This window comes from Lygodium microphyllum, chromosome 25, assembly GCF_053477565.2.
Source record: "Lygodium microphyllum isolate KBCC chromosome 25, Lygodium_microphyllum_v1.1.10, whole genome shotgun sequence".
Classification (NCBI taxonomy): Eukaryota; Viridiplantae; Streptophyta; class Polypodiopsida; order Schizaeales; family Lygodiaceae; genus Lygodium; species Lygodium microphyllum.
This window is the reverse complement of record NC_141159.1, coordinates 30521970-30546547: the sequence shown is the minus strand read 5'-3', so window position 1 is coordinate 30546547 and position 24578 is coordinate 30521970. Positions and strand designations below refer to the sequence as shown.

At 44.6% G+C, this 24578-nt stretch overlaps 1 protein-coding gene across 1 annotated transcript in view; it reads right to left on the bottom strand.

Moving 5' to 3' along the window:
* The window catches only part of LOC148014033 (uncharacterized), a 134160-nt gene that overhangs the window by 4944 nt on the left and 104638 nt on the right, over nt 1-24578 (bottom strand). The window contains exon 10 of the mRNA XM_087666364.1: nt 12550-12615. Coding sequence (XP_087522490.1) covers nt 12550-12615 — 66 coding nt within the window. The remainder of the gene's footprint in view (nt 1-12549; nt 12616-24578) is intronic.

Sequence of the window (24578 nt, the reverse complement as noted above, 5' to 3'; positions counted from 1 at the left end):
GCTTGTTTGAGGATGCATCATCTTGAATCATGGAGCTATCGATGGATTCATGGGAGGAGGTACTTGATTGGATTCAAAGATAAGATCACTATATTTGTGTGTGGAAGAGTGTGCATGACTATGTGAGAGGTAGCTATAGCTCTCCGCTTGAAAAGCTTGAATCTATAAGCAGTTCGTGGGTCTTGGTGGTTTTATTACAAGAGCAATGACACTTTCCAACTTGCATCCCTTTATAATTTGATATTTGTTAGTGGTTTAGCGGTCCATCATCCCTCACATTCGTTCTGCAGCTTCTTCACGAGAAGCTTGGCTAACTTTGGAGTAGATGTTTGCTAGTAAGAATGAGACCCGCATCTCTTTCTTAAAGAAATAACTTGAAACATTGAAAATGGATGAGGGTGATTCTATGCAGGATCACTTGAATAAAATTCAGGACTTGCGTGAGCAACTTATGAATGTCAATGAGTACTATTCAGATACACAACTCATATCTACTACATTGAACTCATTACCTCCTTTGTACTTGGCTTTTCACACTGCCCTAAACCTCGCAATGAGAATAGCCCCACAATCTATTTCCTTTCTTCAGTTAGTCAATTTGCTTCTAGAGAAGGAGCAAACGAGAAAAAATAGTGGTGTGGATGTCATAGCCTCTGAGCACGCTTTTATGGATAGACAGAAGGGCAAAGGTAGCCAAGTAAAGAATGCTCCCAGAGCTCTGGACTTCAGGCAGCTCACAGGGAAATAAAAAACAAGTAGGCACATAAGCCAAAAAGGGCAAATGCCATTATTGCAAGAAGCCAGGCCACTACATCACTGAGTGTAGAAAGAGCATCGCCAAGGAGAAGAAAAAGGAGTTAGAAATGTTTGTTTCTGATGCTCCTTCCACTGCTACTGAGTCAGCGTCCTTTGTAGCAAATAGGGACTATCGCTTTTACACATGCAGTTATGACACTTCTTGGGCTGATCGAGCATTTAGCTCTACTGAGGATGTAGGCACTTGGTTTTTTGATAGTGGTGCTTCTAGGCATGTTACATCTCGCAGAGATTTATATGCTTCTGTAGGTGTAGCTTCAGTTGGCAAGTCTGTACAGTGTGCCAACAATGCATCATACCCTGTTAGAGGTATTGGGGAGATTGTGCTCACAACCATTGATGGCTCTGTTCTCCACCTACAGGATGCTTTGTTTGTGCCAAGTATAAAGAAGAATCAGCTCTCTGTTTCTTCTTTGGCATGTTGTGGATTGCACGTCACATTTAATGGTGACAGATACATGGTGAGAGAGAAGAAAAACATGACTTTGGTCTTGACTCGTACTTAATGTCATGGGTTATATGAGTTGGATGCTCTTTCAGTTGATCAATCAGCGTACTTGGCATCCACTCTTACTCCTGCTATGATATAGTAGAGCTACGACATGCTCGGATGGGACATGTGAACTTTGGTAGCTTGATGCTCTTACAGCATACATAGATGCTAGATGGATTACCTCTTCTCGAGAGACCTCCTGAGCACTTGTGCAAAGGATGTATTTTGGGAAAAATGCATTGGTTTTCGTTTCCCCGTGATGTTGCTTTTTGAGCCACAACCAAGTTACAGTTAGTGCATTTAGATGTATATGGGCCTATGCAGACAAAATCATTGGGAGGATGTTACTATTTTGTGGCTTTTATTGATGACTTTACTCGATTCTGCTAGGTCTATTCTTTGGTAAAAAAGTTAGAAGTGTATGATGCATTCTTGGCTTTTGTTGCACTTGTTGAAAACCAATTTGACTGTAAAATAAAGACTCTTTGTTTTGACTGAGGGGGGGAATATATGTTCTCTATGTTGAATTCTTTTTTGAAGCAGAAGGGCATTGTTCATCAGTTCACTACTGCTTATACTCCACAGTAGAATGGGGTTGCAGAGAGGAAGAATCGGTCACTCATGGAGATGGCCAAATGTATGCTGAAAGCAAAGAGCTTGCCACACAGTTTTTGGATGGAAGCCGTTATGTGTGCTTGCTATGTTTTGAATAGATGCCCCACCAAAGCATTAAAAAAATTTACACCTTTTGAGGCTTGGAATAGCCGGAAACCTTGTATTGGACGCTTCGTACCTTTGGGTGTCTTGCATATGTAAACATTCCCCGGGTACTCAGAAAAAAGTTGGATAACAAGGCTATCAAGTGCATTTTTGTGGGATATAGTAGTGAGAGCAAAGGCTACAAACTCTATGATCCAATCTCTAAAAAGGTGTTTGTCAGTAGGGATGTACTCTTTGATGAAAAATCAGAATTATCCATTGCTGGTTTAGACACATATTAGGCTGCTCGTGACGTATTTGAAGGGCTGCTGCCCATTTCATTTGGTGATTCAGCTAGAGTTTCAACAAGTGAACTTAATGTTCAGCCAGCTGCTCCATTGGAAAATGCAGAAGATCAGCCATTGGCTGATCTGAATTTTCAGCAAAGTGCTGAAACTGAAATTCAGCAAGAGCTTATGTGCACTCAGGAGGTAAGACAAATGCCTAGATGGTATTTACAGACTATGAAAGATGGTCATCTGGATGCACCCATGGCTGGTTGTACTAGAAGGCAAGCTCGTATGCATGATACTGCACATACCATGGAGTTTGTTATGGCAGCAATCACAGTTGACGAATGAGGAGCCTGAATGTTTTGAGGATACACAACAAAGTGTGCATTGAATGGCAGCAATGCAAGTTGAATTGGATTCTATCACTAAGAATCAAACATGGGATTTAGTGTCTTTGCCCTTTGGGAAGAAAGCCATTGGAACAAAATGGGTCTACAAGCTGAAAAAAAATGTAGATGGATCCATTGACAAATATAAGGCAAGGTTTGTAGCTAAAGGCTATGCACAGAAGAAAGGCATTGAATATGAGGAGACATTTGCTCCTATATCCTGAATGACGACCATCAGGTCTATGGTCGCTTTGGCTGCCCATTATGGATGGATTGTGCATTAGTTAGATATTAAAACTGCATTTTTACATGGGGAACTTCATGAGGAAGTATTTGTGAAGCAGCCCATTGGTTTTGCAGTTGAGGGATCCGAACACTTGGTTTGCAAGCTAAAAAAGGCTTTATATGGTTTGAAACAAGCTCCTAGAGCTTGATATGCAAAGATCGATGCTTTTTTGCTCAACCAAGGGTTTATAAACAGCTCATTTGAGTCTAGTATCTACCCTTTACGTATGTAAAGAGGGGGGATCCATGCCGATCATTTGTCTATATGTTGATGATCTTTTGCTTACAGGGACACATGTTGATCAGATTGCAGCATTCAAACAAAATTTGCAGCAAACTTTTGAAATGTCAAACTTGGGGTCTTTGCATTATTACTTGGGCATTCAACTCATACATGATGCTAGAGGTATTGGTTTATCACAGTCAAGATACATTGGTAAACTTCTTAAGAAGTTTGGCTTACAGGACTGCAAGCCAATCTGTACACCAATGGAACCTAGACTAAAGCTGTCATTACATGATGATAGTGATTTGTTTGATATACACACATATGCTCCAGCAGTTGGATGTCTTATTTAACTATGCAACACTAGGTCAGACATATAGTTTGCAATTTTAACCTTGAGCAAATATATGCATCAACCGCGCATGTCACATTGGCAAGCTGTTAAGCATATCTTTCGTTACTTGTAGGGTACTAGATCTCTTGGATTGGTTTATGCCAAGGCGAGACCACTGCAGTTACATGCTTATAGTGATTCTGATTGGGTTGGTGATTATGATTCACGTCACTCCACTAGTGGCAATTGTTTCTTTCTTGGCTCATCTTGTATATCTTGGCTTAGCAAGAAACAATCCACTGTTGCCACATCGTCATGTGAAGCTGAATACAAGGCAACTTTCACTACCATAGTTGAATGCGTATGGATTAGACGCTTGCTAGCTGATCTGGATGTATTTGTTATGGAGCCTACTCCTTTGTTCACTGACAGTCAGAGTGCCATTGCAGTTACACGGAACCCAGTGTTTCATGCATGCACGAAACACATTGAGATACATTATTACTTTGTCAGAGAGAGGCTACATGCAGGTGATATCAGTCTTGTCTATTGTTCTACCACCAGTAATGTGGCAAACATCTTCACCAAGGCTCTTCCTCTTGACAAATTTGAAGCATTTCGCAATGCTTTAAATTTGATCTCCTTTGGTAGTGGATCATCCTTATACTTTTGATCACTCTTCACTCCATGGGGCTTTATTGGGTTTTCACTCACGTTTACGCTCACAGAGGAGTATCAATGATCAATAGGACACACTTTTGACTCTTGGTACGAGAGGTTTTTTCCCCCAAAGTTATTGTCTTCTTTTGTATGTGCTTATGTCACACATTTATGGGCACTTATTGTGTTTGGATGTGAACACCCCCTACAACCCTAAGATTTAAGGGTTGTACTTTTAGATTACACTCTTTCAGTCTATTGCATTGGGTGTCGTGCTTCACTCTCCACACTATCTATTGCACTCTCAGCTAAGCTTCGATCCTCTCTCCATCTCACACAAACACAAATACGATATTTTGCTCTTCTAGGTGGTACATTGAACATGTGATGACCGGGAAGCGTTGAGTTCAAGTCACATCTATACAATCATCTAGTGATATGAATTAAAAAAAAAGGATATGAACTAGGTTTGCACGTTGACAATTCAGTGGCAAGCAAGGAGGCAAGCAGAGAAAGAAAGAAAGATATATTAACGTCTACATAAGGCCAATGTAGCCTATGAGATAAAATCCAGAGTACATCCATGGCTAATGTCATCTCATCAGTAAGGTAAAGATAACATTACAAATAAGTGGGTAGTCTATGAAATAATACTGAAAATAACTATACAATGGGACTATACTAGGGTTGAACCATGTGTAGTGTTGTTCTATCGATAGAAAAGGAAAGGAAAGGAAAGGAGAACCAGATTTGATAGAACCATGTACAGAAGTGTGGTAGAGACTATGGGCTGTAGCTGCTCAAGATCTGCACATGATCTCAGCTACGATGCCGTCCCTAGTTGCTTCATTGATATGCCTGGTGGTGAGTCTACGGTGTCTCGTGATAATGGCTCTAATCCGACTACGGTGTGGCCTCCTTGGACGTGGTCTTGGTAAACGGGGTCGTCGTGCTCGACAAAGGGAAATGGCTCTATCCAATGCGACTCCACGGTGTGACCTGTAAGGTGTCTAGTAGGGTGGCTCTGTCACTGCTAGGCTGGTAGTGTCAGTAGAGTCAGCTCTGTAGAAGAAGTCTGTCACTGCTCTGTGTGTGTCCCTCTAGGTGAGCTGGCCTCCTATCTTGCAGTAGTGCATTTCGGCGCCTCTCGAGCTCCAGGAGAAAAAGACCTAGGCATCTCTGGTCCTCGTACTCCATGACGCAATGAAGGGATCCAAATCCATCACGGAAGAGGCAGTGGTACCGTCCTCGTATGTCATAGTATACTGTGCATTTGCATATGTAGTGCTCCTCCATCTCAAGCTCTCAACCACAAAGCTGGCAAGTCCTATCCTCTGCTAGGGTATTTGTCCATTTGCTTGTCTCCCATCTGAAGCCTATGTGAGGAGGTGCGAATTTGTCCGATATCAATCCGTATGCTATAGGAGAGATGGGTGTCCATATATGCTGGCCGAATACAATAAATGACTCTTGTAGAACTCCATCCTTGATCCTAGAGGGAGTGGTGGATGGATCCATGTCCTTGCTATCTCAATCCTCAAGATATCAGCTCTGATCACCTGGTTCAACTCTGATCGGCTGAAAGAAAGTGTAGGGTAGTCAAGGCTATAATCCAAAGGTGGAAGACTGTCAATATCCACACCATGTAGGCTCATCCAAATAGCCATTTGTGAAAACCAACAGTTCTTCTCGCCTCATGCTGCTAGTTGTCTAGATGAGGTTAGTGCCAATCTAGAGTATCCTTTGAAATACTAACGCACAATAAAGTTAGACTGTTTGCTTGCTTACATGTAGGTCGGTAGCCAAAATAATTACTTTATTTGCAAGGGTTCGTAGTTTAGCCAGATCTCGCCTTTGTCACCTATAGGCTGTGACGTCTAGAGTCGTTCATACATTTTCTTTGTCTTCGATAAAATGAGTCCTTTACTCTCCCACTATGGCGTGGAAGTTCCCATAGTCTGTGCCAAAAGGTCACTGCCCTGAAGAGTGCCTTCGTAACTATAGGTGTTGCCCTTAGCTCTGCTCTGACAATGGGATGTGGGGTGGAGGGCTTACTCCTAATCATGCTTGCTATCATCATGATCAATGGCCTTTCCATGCTATCCCAACCATCATAATAATCCCTCTCTACTCCAATTTGATCAGTGAGTGGACTAAGACGCCTGTGGTACAAGCTGCAACCCCATACCTCTGCTCCATATAGTAACGTAGGTGTGACTAGGGTATCAAAAAACTAGAGTTTGGTGCGGGGCTCCTAGAACTGTATGTGAGTACATTGACTCTCGAGTGCCCCTATCCTGCGTATCCACGTGCCAGATGTGTCTCTGATGCCCCTCTCAACGGAAAACGTGGGCGAGAGAAGGTGACTCCCAAGTAAACATATTTCCTCACATGCTCCAGTATGTCTCCCCCAAATGTGAACTGGTACATAGATCTAGTCACCCATGTTGCTGAAGTATTGAAAACCATGGTTTTGGTCTTCCCAAGGTTCACTGTGAGGTCTTTATCCTATAGAAGATGGGCAAAGCATCTAGATGGCACTGCAATCCCTCCGGTGAATTTGAAATGAGAACAATATCATTTGCATATAGTAACATTGGTATTAGCACCCTTGCCAGGCTAGCTCCAGCTCCTCCTCCTTGGTCTATGTATAGACCAAACAATGTGGGTGAAAGTGAAAACATGCACAAATAGACCGAGGAGGAGGAGCTAGAGCCAGCCTGGCAAGGGTGCTGATACCAATATTACTGTATGCAAATGATATTGTTCTCATTTCAGATTCACTGGAGGGATTGCAGTGCCATCCGGCACCTCCCCCTCGCCCTGATCACCTTCCACGCCTTGGTCACGACTCTCAGCATGGCTGATAGATGCATTGATAGTACCACCTGGCACATCTATCACCCCTATGGTCCCGGCCGAGGGCCACCATGGGGGATTGGAGTTCACCATCTAGACCTGCAGCAAAGTGCACTTGCATGCCTCATAGTTTCTCCTCCTCATCAACAGCTTCCACACCGAATAGATGCCTATTCGGTCAGTCATAGGCTTCTCCATGAGCTTACACCTTGCATCATGGAATGTGAACAGTCTCCACTACAGTGGGGCACGTGGTTCTAGAAAGTTGATTGTTCGGCAAGAGTTGCAACCTGCCCTTGCCGGACGGATCCGACATCCTACTTCTACAGGAGCACAAGCTTATGCCACCCAAGCCCAGCGGGTAGGAAAGGTACTCCCAGGCAGCTTCCGCACTTACTGGGAGTACGCCATAGGTGCCCACAGCAGTACACCACGGGACGATAGTAGCAAGGAGGGTTTTATGGATCAGATTGGACATTGGGGACTCGTGCCTCGGAGTCCTCAATGTCTATGCCCCTACGGAGGTTAGAGTACGCAGCAGGTTCTGGGTGGAGATAACGGATGGACTCCTGGATCGTTGGAGGAGACTTCAACAACCTGGAGGCATTGGAGGACCAACAGGGCAGAGGCAGAAACTACCAGGGCATGGCCGGGGAGGAGCAGGAGGCATGGGAGGTATTTCTACTAGCAGTAGGTACACGTGATGCTTGGAGAGACCTTGCCTTCCACAGGAGGGAGAGGTTTCAGAACTTCTCTTGGGGATATAGGCGGCTAGGTGGAGTCTTGTTGGAGCGGTTGGACAGATTTTATGTGGGAGAGTGGGGAAGCTCTCGTGGAGGCCAGATTGGGCAGTTGGCGGGCACCACATTGTTCGATCATTGCCCGCGGTTCTTCTGACACTAGACCCCCCAGCATCTGCCCCAGACACACGATCCTGTCGGATCCCTGACTCGATCTATAGGAGGGAGGAGGTGGCGAGACGGATAGAGCAGCTTTGGACTAGGGAATGGGGCAGGAGGGACCAGATCGCAGAGGTCCTAGCCGAATCGAGCAGAATTTGCCAAGAGGCAGCCATACAGGCCAGGCAGCAGAGCTAGGAAGAGGAGAGAGCACTCTGATGGGACCTTGCAGCCATGTAGAAATTACTACAGGAGACACCAGGGGATCCCACCCTCCACGCACACGAGGTGCGAGCGCGAGCAGCCATTGCGGGCCTAGAGGATAGGCGCTCAGAGTTCTCTTTCCACACCTCAGCAACTTTCTGGGCGCGGAAGGGGGATACGATGTGCAGGGAGTTTTTCCAGGTGCACCAGCCTCGCACCTCAGGAGAGCAGATACGCAGAATTTGAGATCAGTATGGGAGCCTGGAGGACTCGTTCTAGCCCAGACGAGGTGATGGAGATTGCCACTGACTACTACAGTCGCCTTTTCTAGCAGGAGATAACCTCAACCAGAGGACTGCGATGTAGGCAGTAGGTTTGGGATCACATCTCGTCCCTCGTCACAGAGGAGATGGGAATGCTCCCTCCTAGCCCCCTTCACAGAGAAGGAACTAGAAGAGGCTTTCCATACACAGGACGAGCAGAAATGCTTGGGAGAGGATGGCCTCTCTAAGGCCTTCTTTACTACCTATTGGGAAGTGGTGAAAGGGCCCCCTACTGATGGCCTTCCAGGAGATTTTTACTTCAAGACAAATGCTAGGGAGCCTTTCGGCAAGCCTTATTAGTCTTCTCCCAAAAGGGTGAGATCGATTGGAGCTTTCCCAGTGGAGACCGATCACCTTATTGTCAGTAGTCTGTAAGGCATTGGCAAAGATGATTGGCAGGCGATTACGCCTCGTGCTGTCGAACATCATCCATGACACATAGACAGGCTTTGTCCAGGATAGGAGTATCCTGGACAATGTATTTACCTTCTTTGAGGCGATAGAGTGGGCTCAGCACAATGGGCAGAGACTAGCCGTACTTCTCTTGGATTTCGCGAAAGCTTATGATAGGGTGGACTGGGATTTCCTAGAGGGCACCATGGCGAGGTTGGGTTTCCCCCAGGCTTGGATTCGTAGGGTCTATGCACTTTACAGATTGGCCACCAACAGGGTTCTCATCGGTGGTAGACATGGGGAGGAGTTTGTCGGTTGGTTTCCTCACAGACCCGGAGGAAGCTGACCTACTAGAGCACGGCTCATCTCTTACTACCTAGCCGAGCCCTGGTGGTTAACCAGGTCCTCCTAGAGATGGCCTGGTACATCGCCTCATGTTGGTGCTTCTCCTCGTCTTGCGTAGTGCAGCTTCGTCGCGTAGCGTGGAACTTCCTTTGGTTCGGGTCTGATAGCTCCAAGGATTCTTGGGCCAAGGTGGCGTGGGCGACCATCATACGGCATTGGTTAGAGGAAGGGATCGGGATCATAGACCCAGAGTTTCAGAGTATGGCCCTCTTGGGCAAGCTAGTTGTACATGGCCTCACATCGGGAGGGCAGACTTGGAAGGTCCTACTGCAGGAGGGTCTTTAGGATTGTAGACCAAGGCTTTTGGCAGTGAGTGGAGGCCGTCCTTGAGATGGATCTTCATGTCAGCCCAGATTACCCCCCCCAGATCACCTTTTCTGTGCAGCTTACTCCACGTGTGGCAGGGCCTCCGTAAGGCCCTAATCTAGAGTCCCCCAGGCTGCCAGGAGGAGATAGACCGTCAGCTGGTGATCTGGAATCCCTAGGTCAAAGACCGGGAAGGGGCACAGATTGGCGAGCACCCCCACATCTAGTGGACTCGTTGGGAGGTCGGAGCGGCTCGTACCATCAGGACATGGCGGGAGGTGTACAGGATGGCGGATGAGGAGGTGCTGCAGTGAGACTGCCAGAGAGGAGTGGAGTTGAGGCAAAGGGAGATAGACGCAACAATACCTCTGGAGTGGCTTGCTCCCCCGATACAAGTGCCGATAGAACCTAGGGAGGTATGGGCCACTAGGTTCTCACCAGCAGGCATCCCCCTACAGGTGGCAGGTAGAGTGGGCGGCACCCCGCAGGGGACTTTCTTCACTATTCAGGAGGGGGGGCGTCTAGCCCTTGATAGAGGGCAACAGGATGAGGGGTTAGTTGTCCTTTTGTGGAGGAGGATTGGGGTGGTGGGCCTTCAGGGGAAGACATGGCGACTGGACCCCTGTGTTTTCTGGAAGGAGCTCAGGGAGTGGTGCCTTTGGATTTGGGAGGGCAGACCACTTGATGAGTTGGAGTGGGATCCACGAGAATGGCTATGGTCGGCCGCTACAGTCGCCAAGAAGCCACCGAGGTTCCTGGAGTACACTGCCAAGATTGGCAGACACGTACTGATGTAGGAGAATATGGATTGGGTGCCATCATGTAGTAGGCACTGGGCGGAGCACAGCATTACGGAGCCGTTCCGACGGACTTTCTAGCGCTGCCTATGGGATAACTAGAGGCCGAGGAGGGTATCGTACTTCTTATGGCTGGTGGCACATGGAGACTTGGGGGTGGGAAGTTGGCTTGCCCAGATGCAGGAGGGAGGTTGTAAGCGCTGCACACAGCAACCTCTGAAAAATTGAAAGCATTGCCTTTAGTCATGTGAGGAGGCGCAGCTCGTGTGGAGAGGAGCATGCCGCATCCTTCACCGTATAGCACCTAGCCTTGGATATATCTCATGGGGAGCTTTCTGCTGGCAGGCAATTAGCCAGGGCCGTCACTTCTGTATGAGGCCGGGATGCAGAACATGATATTCATCATCGCGGTAGAGTCATGTGCAGTGGTTGGCTTGGAGGCTCTACTCATCCGTCAAGTACTGGAGCCCACATTAGACCGCTCCGAGGTATGGGAGATCATAGGGAGTCTTACTGGATGGCATATCTGGAAGGCGCGGTGTCAGGAGACTTTCGGCGGTAAGAGACTTTCAGCATAGGCGATCTTAGCAAAGCTTTGGACCTCCATCATCCACTCCCTCCGCGGCCGTTGGGATCAGGTGCAGGGCGAGTCTAGGGTTCGTCAGGAACTCCATAGTCATTTCATGCATACCTGGGGTGGCCAGGACCTGTTTTTTGTGATGCAGGCAGGCAGCCCCAGAAGGCGATACACCCCCCCTCCATGGCTTCTTGTCCCCCATTCCCCCCAAACCGCCTTGAGAGGCTTGTATTCATGATGTATTTGTGACTTTGCATCAGCTCCAGCTAGTCTGTTGAGCATGAGCACTCCGTTGTAATCAATTTTTTTTAGGAATATAATCAGCCACATTTTATCGGAAAAAAAAGTGGGTGAAAGTGGACATCCTTGTTTCACTCCTATGGTACTGTCAATCCTCTCTGATAGCTCCCCGGGTGCTCGTACATGACCTGTCACTACCTCATATAATGCATAGACACCCCATCGTATACCCTCTGGTACTCCAATGTCCTGTAATCTCTGCATGATGCGTGTACGAGGCACTGTATCAAAAGCTTTGCAAAAGTCTACAAAGCAACAATAGATCCTCTTGTCTCGGGCTTGTTGTCTTGGGCTCAAACTTCCTCAATAATGGCTCTAAGTGTGAGAATATGGTCCAGCGTGGTATATCCACACATAAAGAGAGAGAGAGAGAGAGAGAGAGAGAGAGGTCCATTGACGTCTGTAAAAGGCCAAAAAGAGGCATGGAAATCAACATAAAGTTGTGTGGATGCAAATATGAAAACTTCTTATGCCTACAGAAATAAAAGTCATGAAGTACATTCTAATCTAAGAAAAGACTTGATTGATGGCATTGCAAGATTGGTATGATCTCCAGTATCCATCTCATGTCAAGGGACAAGATCTGCTCTATCATGTCAGGGGGAGGTGTCTTGACGGGTGCCTTCCATGGCAGGTGATGATGGCTTGGATCTGTCAGTAGCAAGGGTGGTGGAGCCATCTCTCAAGAGGTCTGGGGAGTTTCACTTTGCCTAAGGCCATGGATCGCTCCAGAGTGGCTCACAATGAGTCTGCCCCCAACCTAGAGGGGTAGTCTCCTGTGTGGAATGGGGAAACTGCTAGTACTGTGCTTGTCCCAGAAAATAAGTCAGTCATGCCCTGTGTCTGGGTTGATTCAGTGGCAATGCCTCTCGTAGTACGCCATGCAATGGCAGATGTTATGCTCCTTGGACTCAACCTCCACAAAGTTGGCACATAAGGTCCTCTGGGGGTATACCCTCAAATCTTCCTGTCTTCATCCTCAGTTGGTGTGAAGATGTACAGATCTAACCTATGATGCATCTGAGACTGTGAAAGGTGGTGTCCATATAGGCTGCACCAACCTCAAATAAACACACAAAGCATGTGTCGGATGATATGAACACCATGCAAGGGTACCTGTGGCACAGGAAATCCCCATATTCTGTGGAGGAATGCCACTGCCTGAAAGAAAGCCTCTGTCACAAGGGGTGCCACCCTAGCTCTGCTCTGGACATATACGTGTGTGTGCATGTGCACGTGTGTGTGTGTAACATCTCAAGCTCTGATAACATAATGAACCATAACCACATACCATGCCTTTAAGTTGTACTGCAACAGGTTTGTTTCCCAAAACTTCATCCAATTTTGGTTTCAATCCCTGCAAGAAGACAGATGGCCAGCCTCATGGTTGCACAGAAGAAATTTTAAGCATTGTCAAATCACAAACAAGGAAGCAACAACATTTCATGTATTCTTCACAAATGGCACATGCTACATGTTATTAAAATAAAGTACAACTTGTGCTTTACAAGCTTTGAATTAGCACTCCAATCCTGGTACTCAACTATACGAAGTGTATAGTTGTATTGACTAATCCCAACTTGACTAGCTGATTCAGATGAAATTGTGAGAATTCAAACACAATACACCATTGACCCTCTGCCACTAGATTAAACCATAGAAAAAGGATTCTTTCCACATTTTTCATCTTCTACAGTTTGTTCAAGGACCCTTTTATTTGCTCATCAAAAAGTGCAGGTAGTTTGACATACACACATATGTGTGATGGTCTTTATCCAAAAGTAGCATGTGGTGGGTTGTCAAGTGCCTGGTGCATAGAATGTTGGGCCTGCATTGTGTGTTATATGTGTGCACACTGCATGTGATGTATGGTGTGCATCATCCACTCTCACACAGACCCCTCTACAATGAGAAAATCTAGCCATTCCCCCACTACTGCTCTATGTAGGTTCTGTCTCATGAGGCCTGTACCCTGCCTGAAAAGTCAACCATTGAAGCCTCAGACACTCCATGAAAAGATCTTCATGGGGAGCATTTGAGTCTTTGGGATCAGCATAGCTCAGCAGCCATGTCTGCCTCCACTGTCTCCTACGAGTATACCCCATCAAAACTCCTCTTTGATAGCTCTACTGCCTCATGCAAGGGAGGAAAATCCATTGTCTCTCAGCCTGCCTCTGCCACTTCGGGTCTCTTTGCTGTCTTTATTCACAGGGAGTCTGTTCTCTCCATAGGTTTCATCATGTGTATGATTGCTAATGTAGACCTATGAAATCTGGAGTGATGTATCCTATTTCAGACTTGACCTTTTTCCTTTTTTTGTGGTCTTTTTCCATGCGGCCCGGGAGGGGGTGTGGCGGGGCGGGGCGGGATAATATAAAAAGCACAAAACTTGACCATTTTATCGAAAGAGATGTTGCCTGCTTATTATAGACAGCATCATATGGCAGTTGCCTACCATCAGTGCTTTAATTGTGTCTTGACTCAAATGATTGGAAATCAAAGCTGAATTTTCTTTGGCAAATCAATGTTGTGTCTTGATGATTGAATGCTTTACTGGTAGTGACTATTTTGTAGAATCTAAAGTTACTAGAATGATGAAATTCTACTTTCTTTATTCAGCTTATTATCTTAGTTAGTCTAGATATTTTTTTACTGTTTTTAAACAATTGAAATTAGGCCAACGTATGATTCAGCCCCAATGCCTGGCCAATCATACTTTCATACCCATCTGCATATGACATATGATTGCTGTATGAAGAAACTATGGAACTTCTCTCTATCTTGACATTCTCTCCTCCTTTGTCTAGCAATGTGTTATCTTTGACACTTCCTCTTGTTCCTCCTGCAAGGCTGAGGTGCAAGGCTGAGGCCTGCCATCTCCCTCATCCTGAAAAGAAGTCTGTTGCAAGCATGTTTTAGGCAGCCTGCTGCAAGATGGCCAATCAGCCTGCAAGCAAAGCGTTGTTTGTTAGCTATAATCCTTCCGTGTGTGAATACACCTTACGTGTGTTAGTATGTGCGTAAAGGTGCGAACACATTTCACACCACCTAGCATTTAATAAGGGTCAAAGATTTAGCTGTAGAGGTAGGCCTATATATTGAGGCCCTAAGCTTTGTATGTTCAACCTACTCAAATCTATTATTAAACATTAGCTTTGTGTACTTGCAGGAAGAGGCACAAGGGTACACATGGCTAGACTAGCACAATCTTTCATTGCCTAGTGCGGAGGAAGAAAAGGACATTCTTGGCCAAGTTAGGGCATGAGTTCTATCAACTGTACTTGGGGTAGGACAGTGAGGTGGAATGGAAGGCATTTCAAGAGTCTAGAGCCCATACCCCTATTACCTCTCCAGTCACATAGCACATGTGCTACCTCACTCTAGTAAGTGCCTGGACAGCCCCCTCTCCCATGACTGCCAGAGAGTAGACCAATCTCCTCCACCTTTAGCGCAGCTATGATCTGAGATGCCATTGATGGACTCTAGAATGGTCAAGCACAAGACTATGACAGACTGGTGGTAGAGCACCTCTCTCATGTTATAGAGACGTGTTGTCCCCACTCCTAGCCTGTTTGTTCAATAGGGCCCTTTGTGAAAGTTTCCTTGCTAGTTGGCCAGTTAATACTATAGTATCAATCCTAAAAGCTAGAGATCCTATGGTTTCCATTAACTATAGAGACATCATGTTCAACCATGTGCTAGCCAATCTTTATGGAAGTGGTAGTAGAGCATGAGCTAAGCAAATAGGCAGAGATGCATCAACATAGGGCATGTGGACAAGTAGGGTTCAGGAGAGGGTATTTAACACTCGATCACATATCCATGCTTTGAGCTATCATTGAGGGTAGAGCATAGGGGAGATGGATCTATTGTTGCTTTGTGGGCTTTTGCAAAGCTTTTGATACAGTGCCACGAGCCAAGCTCATGTAGAGATTATAGGAGTTGCGGGTTCCTATTGAGATACAGTAGGGTGTCCTGGCATTGCATTAGTCAAGTCATTGGACAGGTCTGAGCTCTAGGTGAGATATTGTAGGAGATCATCAGCACTATTAGAGTAAAGAAAGGTTGCCCCTCTCACCCTCTCTCTTGGCAATACATTGATTGGATATTAGGCTATATTGATAGATTGGAGACGATGACCTAACCTTGGGGGAATACTAATACCTCTACTATTATGTGTAAATGATATTGTGTTTATCTCACACACCCACATTGAAAATGCCTTAGCAACTATTGATGCAATGCATAATAATGATACTTTGGTTTCATCTACTTTGGGTAGCTTTAATAATGAGAAGGCCTCAAAATCCTTTGTTACTTTTGTATATGTGCGAAAGCTACTTCTAGTTTTTGATGAGATGATCTCTCTCATGATCACTGAAGAGATCAACATGTAGGGCAAACCATCTAAAAGAAGTGGTGAACATGTCCAAGCATTTTACATGAGTTCAAGAAGGGAACATGGCAGATTCTCTTTAAGAGGTTGTGGTATGGGAGATACTGGTGATAACCGACAAAATATATTAAATCAATAATTCGATGAAATGTAGGTTTCGAGAGGTCATGTAAACTTTAGAGGTAGGGGGAGTTGTAGAGGAAGAGGTAGATAGCAAAATAGAGGTTCTAGCAATTTTGGCATTGTTTGTTATTATTGTGGCAAAACAAGTTATATTGCAACCCAATGTTATGCTAATAAGAATGACATCCACAGTAGTAAATTATAGCAAAGAAACTATGCATAATCTTCACAATAGAATGAAGATAAAAATTTGAATTTTTTTGTAATGTACCATATGATAAATGTTATGGTAGGAAAGGGGACAATGATAGTGTATGATATATTGATTCAGGTGCATCTAATCACATGATGAGTCATGTTGAATGGTTTGGAGAGATGCAGGATTTACAAAATCCAAGGTATATAAAGATGGGTAATGATTCATGCCATCCAATTTTATATATTAAAAAAGTTCCCTTATCCTTGCATGATGGTAGGATAAAGAGTTTATTAGATGTATTATATGTGCCATCCATCACAAAGAATTTAGTGTCCATTGGTCAAATAGTAGAGCAAGGGTTGCATGTTTGATTTAATGCAAAAGACTACTTTGTGGAAGATTTTAATGATAAATGCAAGTTGATCACAAAAGAAAGTAGAGTTAGCCGCATGTTCACTTCAGATATTGTAATTCTTGCTATGAATGCTGCTATGTATGCTAAAGGAAAAAGAGTGATTGTAGACATTGAAATATAGCACAAACATGTTGGATATGCAAATGTGCAAAGGCTGAAATTAATACAATCTAAAGGGTTGGTTACAAGGTTGCTTGCTTTTAGAGTTACAAAATTTCATAAAGTGTGTGAAGCATGTCAATTTGGTAAGCAGGCAAGACAATCTTTTTGCCTGATAGAGATATGAGTAGGGATATACTTAACATTGTGCATATAGATGTTTGGAGGCCTATAAAAAACATATCTCTTGGTAGTAACAACTATTTTGTTACGTTTATTGATGATTATTCAAGAAAGTTGTGGGTATATTTTATGAAGGGTTATGGTGTTTAACATCTCCACCCAATGGATGAAACGAACATTGCCTAAGTTAACATAGAATGGGGAGATGGTGGAGCAAATTCAGAGATATGTCTATTTGGGGATCACTTTGCACAATCAAGATTTACTACGAGGACAACAGTGTAAGGATAGATTGAAATAAGGTTATGTGGCCTTAGGAGCCATGGAGAACTAATGCACGCATATCAGAGTTCCAAGAACCTCAAGCGAAGCTATGAATCTTTGACACATTGATTACACTAGCACTCCAATACAGAGCCCCTATTTGGAGATTGAATCTCTATCATAGGAGGAGAGCTAACAACAAAGCAATCACTATCAAATGGAGGGGAGGTCTATGATGGATGGGAACACATGGAGAGGCCCCTAGTGATGATGAGTTTCCGTATGATCAGGAGCAAGCAACAATGCCACACGAGATAGTCAACACAACGATGGGAGCACCACCTATTGTGACTAAGGCCCTTTTCCAGACAATGATGTTTTTGTACAAGTTTTGGAGCCTCGCAAGACAAAGATACTCTAGACTTGCATTGGAGTTATCCATGCAACTAGCATTGTAAGGTGACACTAAGTGATGGTATGCTCAGATAGACACATGACTACAGCTACATGGGCTACATAGAGATCACCTCCCACCTCTATATAGTATAGCTTGGACTCCCCCTTCTTAGAGCTCAGTTGAGAGGAGCTGAACAGGATCATTAAGATGGACATTATTCAACTACATATAACTAGAACTTGGTTGACACCTACCCAAGATTTGGGGATCAAGATGGCTTTCTACTAAAAGCATTTTCTACAGGTATCCCCCCATGGATTTGTGACCCAACTAAGATACACGGACAACACACTTGTCTCATGGAGTATAGTGTGCCATTTGTATAGTCACAAGGGACACAAGGGACGCCAGCCTGGAACGCAGGGAACCCATCCCGAAACGTGGGACCCGTTTCCAATGTGTCTTGAAAAGGGTGCGTCTCCATACAGTGGTCCATCACAAGGGAACGCGTCCCGGGATTTTGGGGGGGGTGGGGAGGGATGCATACCGAAGATTAGGGAATGCCATGTGCCATAGGGATTGCACTCTTGCACTATTTCTTGTAGTCTTCTATTGACTAGTTTTATTGTTTCTTAGCTTCTACTATTTCTTGTAGTCTTCAATCTAAGGACTCATTATTTAGTGGTTATCGTTGGACTTCATTCTTTATGGCTGTTAACCCTTAGAACAAGGTGGAAAATCTAAAGCAGAAGACGAGGCCAAGGCAAAAGTGAAACGGAAGATGAAGGTGCACCAAGAGAAATCTGGAAACACAAGAAGTGCAGAGAAGTCCTAAATCAAAGAGAGAGGCGCACAAGAAAAAGCACAAGTCAAAACTTTTGTAAAAGAGCGCCGGACTTTCACTCGTGCAAATTGTAAATGCTTAGAGGCATGGATTGAGGCCATGCCAATAGGGAAGAGGAGGAGAAGGGTTGGAGGAATGGGCCAAGCCGCTCGGACCAAAAAGGGGATGACCGCCCAAGGTTTTATATATAAAGTTGAAAAGTGAATGAGAAGCTCATTCTTGTGTGTGACCAAAAGTAGCTCTTCTCTTCTTCTTCTTGTTCTTCCTTACTTGAGCTTGTGCTTGAGAGAGAGTGTGTGAGAGTGTGAAGGAGTGAGTGTATGAGGGTGAGGGTGAGGGACCGTGGTGGACAAGCTCTCCATCTTCTCCTCTCTTCTTCTCTTCTCTTCTCTTCTCTTGTCTTGCTTACGGCAATGGAGCTCGGAGCATGGAGCTTGAGGATCGAGCTTGCTTGAAGCTTGCACTTGGATCGTGGAGCTACTGGAGTGCTTGGAAGAGGAGGTAACTCAATTGGGCATGGAGGTAAGCTCCCTACACTCATAGAGAGAGATAGCGTGTCGGCTATGTAAGAGGTAGCCATTAGTGCTCGGCTTGAAATGCTTGAACAATAAGCAATCCGTGGATCTTGGTGGTTGAGAGCTTGAGCTCGCCTCTACAATGACATATGGCATTTATGATTCCTTAGTTTAAACTTTTACTACATTTCTCAGTTTGTACTATTTCTTGTAATCTTCAATCTTGGTACTCATTATTCAGTGTTTATTGTTGGACTTTAAGTCATACAACATTTCTCAGTCACCATTTCACATTGACAATTATTACTTCTACCCTTCAATTTGAGTATTCATTATTCATTTGTGTTTCAACTTTCAACTTTCATGGCTCATATACTGTTTCAAACTTTTATGGGATATTTTTACAAGGTTTTTGATGTAAGCTATTATAATTGTTTAGTTTCTTTATAGAGTACTTCTATTATGTCTAGAAAATATATAACTTTTAGGTTCCCATCCCCATCCCCATCCCAGTCCCCCCGTCCCCCATCCCCTAATTTTCTCTGTTTTCCCTCTTGAGAAACCCTTCACCCTTCACTTGTAGTTTGCATTTTTGCGTTTTTGCATTTTGCGTTTGCAGCTTCAAAAGGGGCACCATCCTAGACTGATTGTGCCTATTTATAGGCCATTCTCTCATTCACTCCTCATGGCTGATTCATTCAGTCCATCACCTCTTCTCTCCAGCCTCTCCACTACCCTCACACTCCTTTAGGAGGACATTGCGGTTCATGGTTCGTGGCTATCTTCATCATCTTCCTTGTGCTATGGCACCCTTCTTCCCTTGTATCACATTCACTCCATGATTCAGAACTTCATCGTTCCATTCATCATATTTTCTTTTCTCTTCTCTTCTCTTCTCCATGTTTGCCGAGTTCAATCCATGTTCTTCCCTGCAAACCCTACTGTCTCACTGGTACGTCAACTTTTGACATGGTATCAGAGCTGGATCTGCTCAAACAGTGCCAAAAATCCTCCACTCCAATGAAGGCAAAGACTGGTGGTAGATTCGGCATCCACTTTTCTTCTTCCGCTGCATCAACACTCTAACTGGCAGTTGCTCCCTCCTGCGTTTGCTGTTTTCCAACCTGCGTTTAGGGCTGCTGTTACTGTCTCCACCTCCCCTACTGCTGTGTTTTACTGCGGCGTTCTACTGTGACGTTTTACTATAGTGTTCTACTACGACGTTTTACTGTGCCAATCTACTACTGCATTTTACTGCGGCGTTCTATTGTGGCGTTCTACTACCATGTTTTACTAAGGTATTTTACTGCACTGTTCTACCGTGTCGTTTTACTGCTTGCAGCTATTGGCTATAACCCGACAGCTCTAGAATATTGCTGTTGCAACCTCTTACTGCTGATAGCATCCTCCTCCCACTTGCAGCTCTCACTTCCAACCCTTCCACTGCCCTTCCTCCTAGCCCTTGAGGCGAACATTGTGGTTCGTGGTTCCTGGCTGATCTATTTCTTCTTCAGTAAGGCACACTGGTACTCATGGATTCTTTACCAACAAATGACTTGACTACTGGGTGCTCCTACTGTGGCATCACTGGACACACCACCGATGCTCAAGGCAATAAGACGCAGCTCTCACTTCCAACCCTTCCACTGTTCTTTATTGGAGGTTCCCTTTCCGGTGGAAATATTGGATCTTAGGGATCCTCCACATATTCTTCCTCCTCTTCTTCTTGCCTTCGTCCCTTGGTCAGCATGGAGCCACCTCCCGAGATCGTGTATGAGCATATCCTTAAGGTTCTCGGCACCGCAATTAGTCGGACATTCCTTCAATGCATTGCATGTTTTCATCATCTTTGTAGTAGGGCGCTTGGGCAAGTGAACAAATTCCCCACAAGGGACATTGTCCAAGTAGCATCTGCTGCATGAGCATTCTTCAATATGTAGCATTGCATCTCCACCTCACTCTTCTCTTGTTTCCTTTTTTGGGCCTGAGAGGGAGTGTTGAGAAACCCTTCACCCTTCACCTGCAGTTTGCGTTTAGGGTTTGCAGCCCCAAAAGAGGCACCATCCTAAACTAACTGTGCCTATTTAAAGGCCACTCTCTCATTCACTCCTCACGGCTGATTCATTCAGTCCGTCACCTCTTCTCTCCAGCCTCTCCACTACCCTCACCCCCCTTCAGGAGGATCTTGCGGTTCGTGGTTCGTGGCTGTCTTCATCATCTTCTTTGTGCTACGGCACCCTTGTTCCCTTGTATCACATTTACTCCATGATTTAGAACTTCATCGTTCCATTTATCAAAGTTTCTTCTCTCTTCTCTTCTCTTCTCCATGTTTGACGAGTTCACTCCGTATTCTTCCTCACAAATTCTACTGTCTTACTGGTACGTCATCTTTTGACACCCCCGTCTAAGAAACTCAGATGAACAAAATGATGAAGGATAGAAATAATGAAGTGAATCTTATATAAAAGTGCCATAGCACAAAAGATGCCTTGGAGTAGAGAGATTATCGAAGAAGCCTCAGAATTTGCAAATGCAGGATGATGAGGTGTTGTCTAGAGTAGGGAGATTATTTTTTGTCTCTATTATGCATAATCTACATGCCAAACATGTGACTAGAATTCTCCAAGTCCTTCATGTCAAAGGTTATCATAATTCTCATTCAATATAATAGAATAACACTCAATAACCCTTTCTTGGTCATGAATACTCCTCCCAAAGGTATGCCTGATCCGAAGAGACACCAAAGATACTATATTGACTTTTTAGAGCTCACTTTTATCACTATCACTTGAGCCTTCACTTGAAGTCTTTAACTGTTATATCTTCACTTCTTCGAGCTATTAAGAATTTTCACTTTTCTCTTTCCAAGATTAAAAAACTTTCCCAAGCTAAACATTCATCCCACAGAATACTCATAAAAGCACACAAAAGGCAAACAAAAGATATACATAAGCTCAACAGATCACTACAGAACATCAACAAAAAAGCATAAAAACTATATAACTCAAACAAAATGTAGAGATGAAGAGCGGTTCATGAATGTGACCTCCCAGACAACTCAAATGCAAATGCTGGATGCCACCTAGGACTGCTGCATTGTCGCTTGAAGGAAGGGATACCAGAAATTACCAAACGCAAGGATAAGCAACCTTTGATGATGCAAATGCCAGCTGGAGAAGTGACGCCTAATGGAGGGTAGAGTGGCCAAGAAGCAAACGCAAGCACCAGCTACCACAGAAAACAAATACTAAGCTGATGATGAACACATCTTGTGAAGGAGGATCTCCAGGGTAGCCAAACGCAAGGAATAGTGACGCTTGAAGGGTAGAAGTTGATGCTGGGCTGGTAGAAGCTGACATAAGAAGGAAATGGAGATTAAGCATAATAAAACTACTCCATACAATCCTCAAGTCAATGGCCAAGTTGAGAGCACAAATAAATAGCTGGTGGAAATCTTATCCAAGATAGTATCAGAAAGTAAGCGTGATTGGAATAAGTAATTATATGTGGTAGTGTGGGCTTACAACACGAAATTTAAGAGAGCTACATGCCACACCTCATTCAAGCTAGTGTATGGGGAAGAGTGCATTTTGCCATTGGAAATAGAGCTATCCACTGTGCAATTTGCTCTCAATCATTGGGAGAGGCAGAAGCGTTATAGGAATGATATATTTCTCTTGCCCATCTTGATGAGATTTGATTATAGGCTTTAGTACATCAAGAAGTAGGAAAGAAGATAATGAAAGCCCTTCATGGCCTTCAAGCTAAGGAAGATACCACTGCTACCATAGACAAAGCCGAAGGAAGCTAGAGACTTTGGCGCTTGGCAACAGGGATGGAGATGGTGGAAGGAGAGGAGAGAGGGAGAAGATGGATGACTAACAGAATGAATCAATGGGATGATGGAATGAATAAGTGGTGTTTTATATACAGGCAGAAATAATCTCGAGTCTTGCCCACTACTGAAGTCTCTCGAGAGGCATTCTAACTCTCTTGGAAGGCCCTAGAAAGCCTTTTTGAGGCTGGAAACGGAAACCCAAAATAGGAATGAAGAAGGAAAACTGTAGAGAATGATGTGGTTTCTCAACACCCCCTCTTAGGCCCAAAAGGAGCGCAAAAGAGGAGTGAGGTGAAGAGAAAAAGATCCACCTTGTAATCCGAGAATGCCACTTGAAAGGAGATTTGTGTAGATAGTCAGGAGACTAGATGAGTGGTAGAACTTGAAACACAACCTCAAGTGAGAAGCCACTAGCTCCGTTACACCATGTTGGAAGGAATACGAAGGCCTAGTCATAAAGTTGCTGCTGAAAATCCAAGCGCTCTGATCGAAGATAGATCCTCTAGATGTTGGGTTTCCATGGAGGTACAATTGCTTTTGAAAGAGAGCCAAACCTCTAAAGTAAAAGATAGCGGGTGAAGAACTTCGAGAGGAATAGGGTTCCCCATTGAAACTGGAGATGGAGAAGCCTCCTCTAAAGCCAAAGAAGAAGGATACCCCCCTGTATCCCCTTGTGAGAGATATAGGGACACCAACTCATGGATCACAGACTTCGAAATATTGGATGACAAAGGAAGTATTGTCAGTTGGGGCCGAATGAGGTATCTGGGGCTCAGAAGGAGTAGAGGCCGGAGAGTGCCCAAAGATGTCTTCTCAAAATTGAATATAAGAGGGCAGGATAGGAGGAGGCTTAGGGTGAGCCAAGGGTGGGGAATAGTCGTCCGATCTCAAGGGAGTGGACTGTGGAGGGAGATGTGGGCCGTGGTAGCCATTGGACCCGAAAATGGGTTGGGGGAAACCTCTGTGCAGTGTGGTGGTCTCCGGGATGACTTTTCGTCTCGTGAGATCTTAGAGAGTCTGTTTGCTCGTGAGGACTTAGTGTGCATTGGAGGTGTCTTATGGCCTTCAGCACAGTAAGATGAGAGCAAAGACAACAACGATCTCTATGGCCTAGAAAGGAGAGGTAGCACAATGAGTGCTTGGTGGAAGATGCATATACTTTGGTGGGGTAGGGAGCAAAGGTCGATATCGACAATCTTTGGGGGTGTGACCATTCTTGCCGTAGTAGGAGCACCCAACAGACATGACATTTGTTAGTGGAGAAGCCATGGTACCGAAGTAGCAACCTATAAAAGAAAGGGTGGGAGGTAGTAGAAGGATATCTCCCAGTGGCATAGCGGAAGTAGAGTAATAATCAGATGTTGATGCCGAACCTGCAACCTCTCTTTGCCTTCTCCAAGTAGAGGATCTTTGCAACGTCACTGGGAGATATCCTTCTGCTTGCGTTTGGTGCTCACTCCCTTCCTCTTGAGCCCTCCCCCTTGCGTTTGGTGCTCACGCAAGGGGAAGGGCTCAAGGAAGCTATCATTTGTGTGTGGGAGGAAGTACTAGTTGAGGAAGATGCCATTGTCAAGATAAATGTCACTCAAGATGGTAGAGGAGAGAGGAGAGAGGGAGGTGATGGGTGATTGACGGAATGAATCAATGGGATGGTGGAATGAATGAGTAGTGCCATATATATAAACAAAAACAATCTTGAGTCTTGCTCACCAAAGTCTCTCGAGTGGCACTCTGACTCTCTTGAAAGGCCCTAGAAAGCCTTTTGGGGCTGGAAACAAAAACATGGGAATGAAGAAGAGAAATTGTACGCAATGATGTGGTTTCGCAACAACATCGATGTTGAGGGGGGAGGGAGTTATCCCATTGAAAAATTTGGCGGAACAAAACATAAAACTATTCGTAAATTCTTTTTTAAAATATTTTTTATAATTTTTCTTTTTATTATGGGGGATAATTTGACGGGATTTCAATCCAAAATGATTTCTGCTATTTAATTCCTTTATTCTAGATTCTAAAAGGAGTGATGTCTTACAAGGGGGACTCCTAA